The 13,958-nt window shown below is 38.0% G+C and overlaps 1 protein-coding gene across 1 annotated transcript in view; it reads left to right on the forward strand.

The window, feature by feature from the left end:
• The window catches only part of USH2A (usherin), a 640,561-nt gene that overhangs the window by 467,842 nt on the left and 158,761 nt on the right, over positions 1 to 13,958 (forward strand). Inside the window, exons 47-48 of the mRNA XM_032466772.1 lie at positions 8,168 to 8,366; positions 11,415 to 11,583. Of these exons, the coding sequence (XP_032322663.1) occupies positions 8,168 to 8,366; positions 11,415 to 11,583 (368 nt within the window). The remainder of the gene's footprint in view (positions 1 to 8,167; positions 8,367 to 11,414; positions 11,584 to 13,958) is intronic.

The raw sequence follows: 13,958 nt of genomic DNA on the forward strand, positions 1-13,958 counted from the left end.
GTCTTTGGCCTTGACCTGTACTGCTTTGGACTACAGTGTCTTCAGTATAACCACTTACTCGTGTTTTCCCTGTTACACGTAAACCAAATATGCCATAGCACACAAATGTAGAAAGATCAGACGAACCCTTCTGGTTTTATAAGCTACTCCTCCAGGAGGAACTCTGTTGCTACATCACATTTTCCATACTTGTCATATTATCATCAGCTGCTTTTCTATCCCAAAAGAATGCTAACGACTGATCGATAACCCGGACATGTCTGGCCGTGGCCTACACGTGCCCTGGGTAGTTCATTTATTTGCCTTGGTGGATTTGCTAGAGTGGAATTTAATCAATAGCTAATTCATTAATTCTGGTCCTCGAGCATGTCAAGACTGAGCTGGATGAAGATGGCTGGCTGCTTATGGCTTTGATTGAAATATGACAGACCAGCAGCAGACAGCTTCACTGGGTCCTGGGCTGCCTGTGGAGTTGACTTATTTATTCTCCGTAAATGGATAAGCTAAGAAAAGAACATAAACAAGGAAGGGATTTTATTACATGATTGCTCGTATTCCAAAATGCATGATTTCCAGGCGTGAAGAAGCTCACGGGAAAGCAGGCAGAGAGAGAGAGAACGCCAATCATGTCTCTCATCGCCTTTAATGGGAACCATGGCGGTTTTTATAGTTCCAGATCAGTTTGAGGCTGTATTATTGATGAGAAGTCTGAGGCATGATGTCTTTGTAACAACCACAAATAATTGTTTAAAAATGTGCCTCAAGCTCCTGAATGATATAAATGATATTTTTATACACCAGCTTCTCAGAAGTCTTTACCACAGAAGCACAGTCTGTGTCTCTAAATGAAAGTTAAAACACTATCATCATTTTAGAAATTCTCCGTCATTGCAAAGTACATAACTTGGGACTGCAGATGGTGTGAGAAGTCATAGCTTATAGAAAAAGAGTTTTCCCCTTTTTGCCTCACCAAATTTGAGGTGAAACTTTGAGGCCTCTGTATGTTTATATATATTGTGACATTGAGCATCAAGACGTCTCTTCCATCATTATTTTCCCTCTCTGGTATTTTCAGTGACTGCTAGCTTGAACAGTGAAGGAATAATTTCACAATTAAACAATTTTAAGCCATGTTTTATTTTATTTTATTTTTTTAATGTTGGGCTGTAAATGTAGAATATCTAATCACCTCTTCACCCATATTCTAAACTCCCTTTCTAGTCAATATGGACACCTTGAGACAGCTTTTAATTTGGACTGGAATTTTCTGTTTGAGTCTTTAAAGGATACGGGAAGACCTTAAATGAGACATCATTTGGAGTATATTTAGTACTGTCGTATACATCCAATCAATAGTCCCATAATCATAATGGCTTTCAGGAAATACTGTTTTGATGGCCAGTGACTTCTGATTATCAAACTCATTGTTTGATTAGAAGACCTTAAAGAATATTGAGCTTATTCTTAAGATTCTACCACCACTACTTCCGTTTTCTCACCTCCCTCTCTTTCCCAAACTCCTTCTAACTTCTCTGCTTTTTGCAGCTCCCACGGAAGCAGCTCAGTCACTGAGGTTTGGAGAGGCCGTTGTAAGCATCTCAGCAAAATCCAGTTTTTCCCCCCAATTCGCTTTGACTTTTAGCTGCCACTTGATCCCTGGTTCCCTGAACACCCATTGGTTTCTTTTATTGGTTTCATACCAAATCCACCCATTACGTGTGGGTGTCCTCAGCACGAAGACTCTCTCCTGCTCAGACAGTCCCAGCATTCTCACAGTTCTACTCTTCTCTCAAAGGACCTTAGCCCTGGTTTCTCCCGAACCTCTAGCCCCACGTATCCAATTGCCTACTGATTTTCTGTAGTGATATCCACCCACCACTTCCATAACCTCAAGCCTCAGAAGTTAATTCTCATCTCACCCATTTTTTCCAACATCCATTTCTGCAAAGGCACCACTACTTGGCACATGATCAGGGACATACTGCTTTGATTTTTTTTTTAATCCCCTGATTTCACTAAATATCAATTTTAGTGTATTTTCTTTGGGAGCGTCTTCTCACATGTGTTCCTTTTCCCATTTTCAGGATCATAATCCTAGTTTATGCTTTTTAGTTTATTTTACTTTTTATTGAAGTATAGTCAGTTTTGATGTGTCAATTTCTGGGATACAGCATAATGTTTCAGTCATACATGCATATACATATATTATTTTTCATATTATTTTTCATTATAAGTTACTATAAGATACTGAATATAGTTCCTTGTGCTATACAGAAGAGATTTGTTGTGTATCTATTTTTATATGTAGTAGTTAATATTTATAAATCTCGAATCCCTGACTTGCCCCTTCCCATCCCTTCCTCCACCTCATAACCATAAAATTCATGCTTTTATTATTTAAGTTTGTGTAGCTGTCTTAAGTCAATGAGATACAAGGAAGAAAGGCCTTATTTTTGCCTACTATTTGCTGCCTTAAACTTAATCTTTTGGACATCCTTTCTGCACCTCTTGAAGAAGTTCTTCAGAGCATCTTATTTCAAATTATTTACTCAAATTATTTTTAGTTTTCAGTCTAAATTTAGTATTAAGATTCATGGTCAAGTATTAAAAAGTCCATCTCTCCAGCAAAATATGAAGCTCATGCATAGTTCAAAGATTCCACCATTTCACAGACTGATCCCAGTTTGCCCTTTGTCTCCTCCTTGCTCTTTCTCACCTACTCCCTTTCCTCCAAATATGTCTCTTCCTAATGTTATTGTTTTACTGCCATTGCTGGATAGCCATCAAGCCCTCTGTGTGGCAGGTGGCACTTTCTCAGACAGGCGTATGTTTTCCTTGAGAAGGACCCATGAGAACCTCCACAAAGCCAAGCTCCCTGACGCAAGTGTTGCCCTCTGCAGCTGACCTCCTGTGATGTCAACAGAACAGAACATCCCAAAGGCTCTTCTTGCTGGAGTCCCCGCATCCCGGAAGCCTGCCATTGTGGGCAGTGTGCCTTCAAGGGAGCTCAAGCCTCACCACCTTGCAAGGCATCCACCGGCTCACAAGAAACTCGTGCACGTGTGCCACGCTGAAGATCGCTAGTGCGGCCACGTCATCTTACCCTATCATTACAGCCGCTCTGGACAGTGTCTGGCCATTAGAATTCTCTGAGAAGCAAACACCTCTTCTGTGGCCGTATAGGCTGCCAACTCCCATGCCAAGCTGTTCCCAAACTCCTTGCTATACTTCCCTCCAGGGACAGCTGCAGGTTGGGCTTTGATGCTTCTGCGTCTTAGTTAAGTACCAACCAGAGAAGTGCGTGCCTCCAGTTTCTCCGAGTGATGTATTTAGAATGCCTTCCTCAGCCTAGAGTACCTTTAGGGGCGGGCTGGGGGTGGATTTAGTGTCACTCTTCACTAAGTAAATAACTCCTTTTTCATTCTGTGACTCAAAAATCTCCGGCGGTTTTCCAGTGTGCTCAGAAATGAATCTTAAGTTACTTCTATGTTCCACAAAATCCTACATGAGCTGCAATCCCCCATCCCATGCTCCCAACACCAACCTGATTCATTTTCCAACATTCTCTTGCTCAGTCTAGTTCTGCCCTACTGGGTTCTTTGACTGCCCTTCAACAAGCCAAGCTCATGGATGCCTCAGAGCGTCTATACCGCCTGCTCCCTCTGCCTAGAGACTCCCATTCACTTGCTTCACCCCTGCTTTCAGATTTCTGAGAGAAGAACCAGGCCTTCTCAGATCACTAGTTTGACAGGTTACATACTTTTGTGTTTGTTTACTGTCCATCTTCCCCTGATAAAATGTAAGTTTTATGAAAGAAGAGACTTTGTTTTGTTCACTCATGGAACAACACCTGACATATAGGGGGTACTTAATAAGTATTGATTAACATTCCTACTTTTAAAACTGCTCTAGAGTTCTGTTTAGTTGGAGTTGGTTTGGGTGTTGGGTCAGTGTTAAAGGGCAGTTTTATCCTCAGCAGAATCTTGCTGTTCCTTTTAGAAGCAAGATACTTACGGGGTTAAAGGCAGGAACGCGTCATCTGTCACCCTCAGTTTGGGGCTACAGCTGAAGTTCCTAAACAAGCGAAAAACTGTTAAACATTCTTTCACATTTAAGTTACCAATGTACCTCACTGGTATTTCTCCCGCGCGCTCCTAGTCTCTTTCACTCTAATCTGCCAGGTTGTTCGTTCTAAAAAGGTTTGTTGTTCTGCTGGCGATACCACTGCAAAATCACCTTGCTTCCCCCTCAAATTCCTCAACACAGTATTTTGGGGACTGCATAAACTTTTTTTCTTAAATTCAAGTTGACTTCCGTTCTTGCCGGATGTAAATCGTTCGCTCATCAGGTTGCTCACGTTACTCTTCTGTGTGTGCCTGGGCTGATTCCCAGCTCTTGTGTTTGCCTCTGTCGATCTTCCTGCTCAGAGTTCTTCCCATTTTCTTACTCCAATTCAAGTCCACATCCACTTCTCCCATGAAACTTCCGTTGTTAGTCTAGACACAGTGATCCTTATCTATGTGTTTTTGCAATCCTTGTAGCCTGAACTGCCCATCTAAACACTTGATTTTACATTGCTACATAACATATGACATGCCTCAGGTGTGCATATTTTTTATCGCCTAATACTTAAGGACACAGAGTTTTGTCTTTTGACATTTTACTTACTACAATTTATGCTAAACATTCTAGTAGATAATTAGACACTCAGCGATTTGATTTGAGAGCAGAGAATTAATATTGTCATCATATTATATTTATTTAGTCTCATATTAAAAGCATCCTGAGCACTTTTGATAACTGTAATATGGAGTACTATTGAAGAACTCAAGTGTAATAAAAATGATTGACCAAAATGACCAAGTTGAATAGGAATAAAAAAAAAAAAAGGCCCGTGTAAACATGATCAGGGAAGTTGGAACTCTTCAGAACAATTTCTATGGATATCTTAAAGTATATGAAGATTTTTTTTCCCTCTGTCCAAACAAGAACATTTTCACAAAAGTCGTGATAAAATGTAAGGATAAAATGTTAAAGAGTTCCAGTGGGAGCCCTGCCTCTTCATAAAAATTTTTCTGAGCTGTATTATTTTAATATTTACCAGTATAAAGGTAAGTGGTGAAGAAATTATTTTCCCATAATGATTTCTATCTTCAGTGTTATTTTGTACTTGAACTGAAAGTAATAATACTGTGGTGGTGGTGGCCACATTAGTGACAGAAGTAGAATAGTAAATCTAGTAACAATATGACATGATTTAAAAGAAATAGCTCCAACTCAAGTGTCCAAACACACAATGAATCCGTGTGCTAAAATGTGTGTGAAAATCAGAAACTTTATTAACATAGCTTAAATTTCAGTCCCTGGTTTTCTGGGAGCTAAATAAACTAATCGTTACTTTATGAACAAATCTACAAAAAAAAAAAATCCATTTGAGGATTCATGGTCTGTTTATGTTTCCCCGTGAGCATACCTTTACTGATGGATTAAGAAAAAAACACCTTGTTTCCCTAATATTTAACATTAATTCCTGTGGTTTAAGAGTGTTCCTTCTATTTTACTCTTAAACAGCAATGCAGTGAAACCATTAGTGCAGTAAATAATGGTGCACAGTTCTCAGAGATGTCCTTCATTTCAAATCAACCGCCAAGATTTTTCAGGGTCATTCTTGTTGGTTCTAATGAGAGATGGGCAGGTGTTAAACCCACTGTTCTTCTTTGGTCATTGACATCAGTGGACCTGTCTCAGAACCTCGAAATCAAAACTGTTCATGCTGTTGCTAAAACTGTAGGTGGTCTCCCTTCACAGATACGCTGTGCAAGAAAGAGAAGTTACAGTGGCATGGTGCTCTGCGTGGTATTTTCTAGGCTTTACTAGTTAAGGCCATTGAATGTCACTTAAGTGGAGTCCTTTCTGTAGTTGATTATGCAGTGAATACAAAAGAGGGATCTGCAAGATGTGGAATTAATTTTGAAAGCAGGATAAAGACCTTCGAATAAAAATGGTGACTATACAAGCCACCTGTGAAACTGTTTTCTCATAGGTGACATTAAGTTCTTATCTACAGAGTCTTATTAGTGAACGTGTTATGTTTGTAACTTCAAGAAAATGAAATAATTTTCTTTTTTTCTTTTTTAGCAGTCTATTAAAAAGTCAAGGCTTATCTTACTGCTGCTTTTTAATGTAAATGTTTGGGCTTAATTGAATTCCTAATATGTGATGTCACTTAGAATTCTGACAAAGTCTAGCAATTTGGCCTGTACAGACATACTTCTCCTTAAAGTGAAAGATGTAACAAAAATATGATTTTACCCGATGGCAGAAAGATGGTCAACATGAGTTATTGTGTTAACTTTATTTTAAGATGCTCAAAATATAGGGACTAAACTCACATATACTTTCTATTCTCCAAAGTACTTACTGGAGTATTTTGTATGTATAAAGGTAACCTCTAACTGTGAATGGTTGTGGTAGTTGGAAATTCTAGAATTATAAAAATAAAATTAATCTTGAATGTCAGAGATCACTCTCCTTTTTGAAAACAATCAGAACAAAAATAATTATTCTACAATTACCTTGTGTTTTGCAAATGACAGGCTTTCTTTGCTATGCTATATTGCAAAAATATATCGTTTCCAAATCTCTGAGGCTTTATTAAAAACTTTACTGTCCTATTATAGATTTTCTTTAAAAAAAAAAGACTAAAGATGGTACGAGTATGTCATCCAGGCTGTGTCATTCTGGCAAGTAAGTGTGGAATTAAAGTTCTAGAACATTTACATGAGAGTAAATCAAGTCTATTCAGGGTTGACTCCTTTGTGAACAGCTTTATGTTATGATCTCATTTAGTATAACAAATGAAATATTAATAAATCACTGAAAATGCAGTCAAGTTTTGGTCAGATGTTATGCTCCCGTTGTACACCAAACCGCCCAAAACTGTACACTTATATGTTCAGAATAAACCGTGGCTCAATTTTTAGAAATCGAACATCTTTGAGAACATAATAATATAAAAAGTATTTTGTTACAGGAATCTCCATTTCTTACATTTCTGACCAGAAAACATATCTGATCATGGTACATAAAGAACTCTGGGGGAACTAAATCTGTCAGTGTGAGTCAAAAATTAAGATGAATTATATTTGGAGGGAGCTTAATCAATTTTTTCAATTGATAAGATTTATAAATGTTATGTGTAAACAAATTTATTGATAATTTCTTAAATTAGCAACTTATGAACTGATAAAAATACTTGATCAATTTGAGCACTGATTTTGGCTATAAGTAACAAAACACCCAACAACTGAGTCTCAAGTAAATAGTTCTAGAGGTAGACTGCTCTTGGCATTGACTCATTTATACCAGATACCACTGAGGCATCTTTGTGATTCTTATGGTCTTTCTCAAATGGTTACAAGGTGATTGAGATGACTGCTGAAGTTCCAGGCATCATATTTAACAGAAAAAAAGAAAAAATGAAAAGGTGACTGCCACATCAGGAAAGCTAAAATTTCCTAGGAACCTTCATCAGCATCCCACCATCTTCCAGTTGCGTCCCGTAGAGCATCTCTGGGTCAAAGCACTAATCCTAGCTGAGGGAAGGAAGGCAACGGAGAAGGTGATTTTAAGCAGGGATTAAGTCTGCCACAGATTCTAATTTCCACCCTCTTTACTAAGTCAAATTATTTGTGTCTCATTTTTTACTATTTAAATCAAAATTTTCTCTTTATTCTCTTGATTAGCCATTTCTCTTAATTCTCTTCCTTTCTCTTAATGAAGAATAAGAGTTTCTTCTTGCCTCTGAAATTTAAAGTGGAAGACCACTGGACTCGTATGTTATTCTCCCAAAAGCTTAAGTGTTTTTTCTTTCTTTTTTGTTAAAGTATAATTGATTTACAATGTTGTGTTAGTTTCAAGCTTAAGTGGATTTGATTGATTCTCAAAACATATATGGTAGTAGTGTATATAAGTATATTTTATATATATATATCAGTTTTTATATATTATTCTGTGCCAGCTTCTTAATTAGAAAGTTGTTGATGAAATAGACCTTTTGACCAAACTGGAAGACTAATTGAGAAGCCATGATAGCATCAGCCATGGCTGATAGCAGCCATGTTCAATGTTGTCTTTTCAGGGGTATTGATTATTCTGTCCATTGCAGATCCCTTCAGATTGATTGGATGTCTCCAGGGAAGCCAAATGGCATCATACTCGGATATGATCTCTTACGGAAAACTTGGCATTCATGCCCTAAAGCCCAGAAGTTAATGAAGGACCACGGTGCTGAGCTCTGCAAGGCAGTGAAATGTCAAAAGCCCGAAACTATCTGTGGACACAGGTGCTACTCCCCTGAGGCTAAGGTAGAGCTTTTCAAACTCGTCAGTGAAATACGTTTTTCACACTCAACACCCTGGGTGAAATCACTTGCTTCTTAAAACGTGGTTTATTAGGATCCGTATCTCCATGAATCTATCAAGAAGACCCCGTGAAAAAGGAATGCTTGTACAAATCCTGTCTTCCTCACGAGTGTTTTAGCCTTCTCATTTTTCATCATCTTCGCATGTAAAATTAGTTTATTGAAGTGATAAAGAACCTCTCGGATTTGTGTTTGATTGAGCAACTTCAATTTTCTTTACAACAAAACCCATTCAGCTACAAGTGGGTGTTTGTTTACGTGACACTGATGAGTAACTGTGAGCAGCACCTTTCATGGTTTGTCAAAAGTATTTTTAAATTATGGCCATTTGCAGATTAATGTTCATATTAGTTGCAGTTTAAGGATCAGATCAATAATACAGCCAGACAGAGGAGTTTGTAAATGGTTTTTATTGACAAACGATGCAGAAAACCCTTAGTTTAGAGATAGGATTTCATATAATGAAATAATGTTCCTATTTGTCAACAACATCACACACTTAATGATTAAAGCCACTACTAAATTCAAAAGATTCACGGCGAAAAGGCACAGTAATTAAGAAAGTGAGTTGTTGAAGCAGTATGGCTCAAAATACAAATTATCGTGGCTGACACGGAGCAGTAGTTCTTATCTAAGAAATGTCATAAAACTGAGAGTTACTAACTGTTCTTTTTTTTGACACTTAGGCTCTACAGTTGTTATTATGCCTAAGTTTTATGTCATTTTAAACCATTAAATATGTGCCATCCAGTGAACATAGTTTCATAAAATGAAATTAAATTTAAGATTTCTGAGAAGAAAAATGCTAAAATAAATTTTCCCATTGAAAATGTTCTCCAAGAGAAAGAAAACTTTGGTGCATTAAACAAAATCAGGGATTAAGGATACACACATATTGTCAGTGAAAGAGAATAAAGGAAGTCAATTAAAATCCAAAGAGAAAAAAATTGTTTCTAAATTTCTGTTTGGGGTTAACTGTAAATATAAATTTCCTGGGTGAGTGGTTGGAGAGAGGTAGAAAATAGACTTACTATGAGTGTAAGAGCCTCTGGCTAAATTCCTGTGAACATCGGGAGTACCTGCAAAACCTGTACCAGCCTCCCCCACGTGACCGATCACCGCTGTGGTTCTCAAACACCAGTCAGCCTCACGTAGATTACAGTCTGGGGTAGAGCATTAGAATCACATTCCCAGGTGATGTCTCTGCATCCGGTCCGGGGACCACGCTTTGAGAACCGCTCGATTATGGAATTACTTTTGGAAACCACAGAGCAAGGAGCAGCCTGCCTATTTGAATATTAGCTACACACTTGCTAAGTGTGCTCAAGTTACTGACATTTCCACGTATGTTTTCTGAGACAGCTAACTTGAAGACTGCTTTCGAAGATTAAGAAATACTCTGTTTAGGGGGAGATGTCTCAAGAGAAATAATTGCTTGGAAATGTCCCCTTTGGGGACCCATCAATGATCTAAACCAGGGTGGGTTAGAAGACAGGTACGAGTTTCACATGAGTGAAGGAGACTGAGAATGGCACTGACGGTGAAAGGGTGGAAGGGAACCAGTCCTGATGGCCTTTCGCTGAATAAATATTTGAGTGAAACTTTCGAAAGAGAATGAGAAGCCCTAGAGACTGTTGCTGAAGGAAAAGGCTGGCTACACTTCAGTGTCCAGAAACACACCACATGCGAATGGGAGTTTAATAAATGCTTTAAAATCATATAACGGAAGGCAGGATTTTAGGTAATTTGTCATAAAACAAGAGGGAGGTGTGTACTGTTTTACCCTGAAAGCCAAAATGACCAGCATTTCTAAATCCCAAATAGACACATAGAGAAGAGTTTTTGCATAACTCTTTAAAGTGGGGCTTAATTTGAAAATGTACTTCTCACACAGAGTATGCCATCAAAGAAAGGAGTCACACAATATATCCTTGGAATTAGGCTAATTTTGAATCCTCATTGCTAATAACTCAACACCACAAAGGAAATGTATTATAGTTGGTTTAAACGGGGCTTCCTGTGAAACCACAGAAGTAGACCTCTGCTCAGTTTCTTTGCTCTTTGGTAACTTTTGAGAAATGAATGAAATATTAAGCTAGTCTTCAGACTTAGAGATTGCATTCCACTGCCCTTGTATTGAGTGTGATTCAAACGCTGGCGTAGGCTGGAAGTAGCAATGAGCAAAAAGGAAGGAGAAACCCCTCTTAAATAGTGGTTGACTTTGCCTGCTATAGGAGGCATCCTGGTTAATGTGACTTATGCCAAGTCTAGGTTCTGAGGCTACATTTCAGCAACTACTCAGTGTTTCATTTGTTACAGGTACAGAGTGTCAGTCTCTCAGACCGCAAGTGAGTGTGCAAAATAATGACTTGATTGTTCAAGCACATAATTTCTTCCATAGCTCCTGGAGAAAACACATTGTTAAAAGGCCTTTTCAAAATTAATTTCATATAAATTTCCTTTATATATATAATATATATGTTTATATATATAAATGTTGGACTGTGTTGCAATTGCCTTGTCTAAAGATTGAGTTCATAAATAAGCAATCATATAAATTAGTGTAAGGAAAATGCAATGTATTAGAAAAATCCATGGAAGACAGGTTTCCATAGATGTGGTGTTTTTAAATTAAGCTATCATTAAAATGAAAACATGCATGTGAAGGCAATTGTTCATTTACAATCCTAAATCATCTTTACATTGGAAGTGCTGGCATTCAAAAGATAATTCATATTTATAGAATATTATAATAGCGCACAAAGTGTGGTGGAAGGCTAGAAGAAGCTACATTGTATCAAATGGCATGTATAGTATTTGAATGATGCTGAGAAAATGCACTGGTTTTAAACCATTGAATTTTTATCAGAAATCTGCTACGCTGGGTCTCGGATCAAGGCCTTATTAGATAACAACTGTATCACGTGAGGCATGGTGTTGTATTACTCTTCACTAAACTGGTATTTCTTTACACCTGGTTCCCAACTTTCAGGTTTGCTGTAACGGCGCTCTCTACGACCCCCAGCCCGGACACCGCTGTTGTGAAGAGAAGTACGTTGCATTTCTTTTGAATTCAACGGGAGTGTGTTGCGGTGGCCGCATACGGGAGGCACAGCCCAGTCATCAGTGCTGCTCGGGGTATTACGTCAGGATTCTGCCAGGTGAGGCTCATGTCCGCGTGTGCTCAGCAATCTTGGGAACCAGAAGAAGCAAATGCGTGACTTATGTCAGAGGACTGTTTTAAGCACCTCCCCGCCAAAACTTGAGCCACTAACACGTGGCCAGTGGCCAGCTTTAGGTAGCATTTCTTCTTTCAGTGTTGTTGAACTATAAGTAAGGCTAGGTACAAAATAGAGAGGGAATACAAGAGACTTACGTGTGCTACATAAAGAAACATATCTGGATAGCTAGATAACTCCCTTTTTTGAGACTTTATTTTATTCACATGGCTGAATATTTCACCATAAACTCTGAATTTCTTCACGTTTCACTCCATGAAGCTGCTCTTCATTGTCTCCATTTCCGTTCTGAATGATGCATGCGTTGTTCCTAGATGGATTGCAACCACAAATTCCATTTATCTGAGGCTTGTCCACTGTCAGTGTCCCTTAACTGCTCCAAGTCTGGCCGGGGAAGGAGGAACGTAGCAAAGAGTAGCAATCAGGAGTTTTTCCCTTTTCACCCTTCTTTTCCATCTGTCTTATCAACCGACTGAATAAGCCATTTTCCAGATCAACTACAGAGATCCTCTATTCTTCCTAACTTTTCCCTAAAATTAATGGAAAAATCTGCCTTTGTAGAAGTAGTATTATTTCTGATTGTCACGCAAAAATTCTTTCATAATGGAGTAACTCTTAATCAACTAGATTTTCCAGGTAAGAAACACAATGGTGATGGAAATAAGAATTTTGTAGAAAAGCATTAACTTCTTTATACTACAAATCATAGTGTTAGGCAATGAATCAATCAAATGCTTTATTCTCTCAAAATAATTTATACTTTGGGAGTTTCCAATTTTATTTCACATCTTCTTCCCTTACAAAAAATTGCCTTAGAAATTATGATTATACAGGTGAGGTGGAAATTTTCTGTTGTCCCATCCTCCCATTTTGCAGACCAATGGTCATGGTAGGCTCTTCTCTAAGTCTAGCATAGAACTAAATAATTGCATTTTCATTTCCAAGTCACATTAAAATTTTTGATAAGTTAGGATTTGCAGTTAACTGTTTCAACTCTGAAAAACACCCTCTGTGCCTTAAAATGGATAGAAAACACTCGGTGGCATCTACCAGGGCTGTGAACACCTAGGAGACTTGCCTGTCACTCTTCTCAATCCTAACACAAAGTGTCAGATTTTGAACTAGGAACACAATCTACTTTTGTTCTATTTCCAAATAAAACTCAACTTTTTCTTCCAAAAATGAAATGAGCCATGGGAGCCCAAAGGTCATTTATTGATATTATATAAAACTTTTGAATAAATGATTTTTAAAACAGGAGTTTTTGAAACTGCTATAATCTGTCTGTTGACACATGCCCACTCCGCCCTCAGGTGTTTTAATAGCTACCAAACTGTTCAGCATTTAGATGCCTTTTAAGTGGCTCATTTTTCAGAGGACTGGAAAGTCTACCTTGGTGTCAAGGGGGAAAAATGCAATCTTATGGGATAATCAAAGAGAGTGTTTTGCTCTCATCATTCATCTCAATGTACCTAAATGAAGAGATTATATTGTGACCCCTCTCCGTGCCAGTGGTCTGTGTTAACTAGTTTAATACTATTTACATCAAAAAAGAGAGCACAGTGACCCCAGGCTGTCTTGTAGTTCAATGTAGTTCAAATTCAGTCAGTAGGCTGCCAGTTCAAGGCTGAGACAGGTATAGGCATTTTGATATTTATAGATAAGTCTGAAATATTGGTGAATAATATGTGCTTCATTTTGGTTAATAATACTGACTTCATTTTCTCTCACAACTTTCCTCCATAGACACCCCCCCACCCCCTAGCCAACAAAGAGCAGCAGAGACAAGAATGCTCTTTCCACTCTTTTTTTTTTATAAATATGCTAATGACCTCAAGCTAAATGTTAATACGGGTCATTCTTTGATAAGAATAACAATTAACTGTTGAGACTGCGTGGTAGCTTTTAGAGAGAAAACATTTCCAAGCCTGTCGTGAAATAGATTCATTTTAAGAGGTTAATGAGTAGGTGACTGATCCTTGTATCTTATGTCTAATAGCCCTTTTTTGAGGGGAAAAAAATCGTTTTTTACTTCTCATTGGTATAACCCACATCTCTTTTTATGAAGCCTTTTCTTCTGTAAGTAACTGAATAAAATTCTGAGGGATTCAGGAAAATATGGCTATAAAATATCCTATTAATATTTGTTATACTCAAAAGTGGCTTTTTAAAAAGTGACTTTAAAAAAAAGGTTGATTTCCCCCAATATAGACATGTACCTTGTTTCCTCTAAGCCCACCATTGTCCTAAGTGATGTTGAATTAACTGATGCTGCCCCTGGACCACCTGATACATTA

This window comes from Camelus ferus, chromosome 23 (assembly GCF_009834535.1).
Source record: "Camelus ferus isolate YT-003-E chromosome 23, BCGSAC_Cfer_1.0, whole genome shotgun sequence".
NCBI lineage: Eukaryota > Metazoa > Chordata > Mammalia > Artiodactyla > Camelidae > Camelus > Camelus ferus.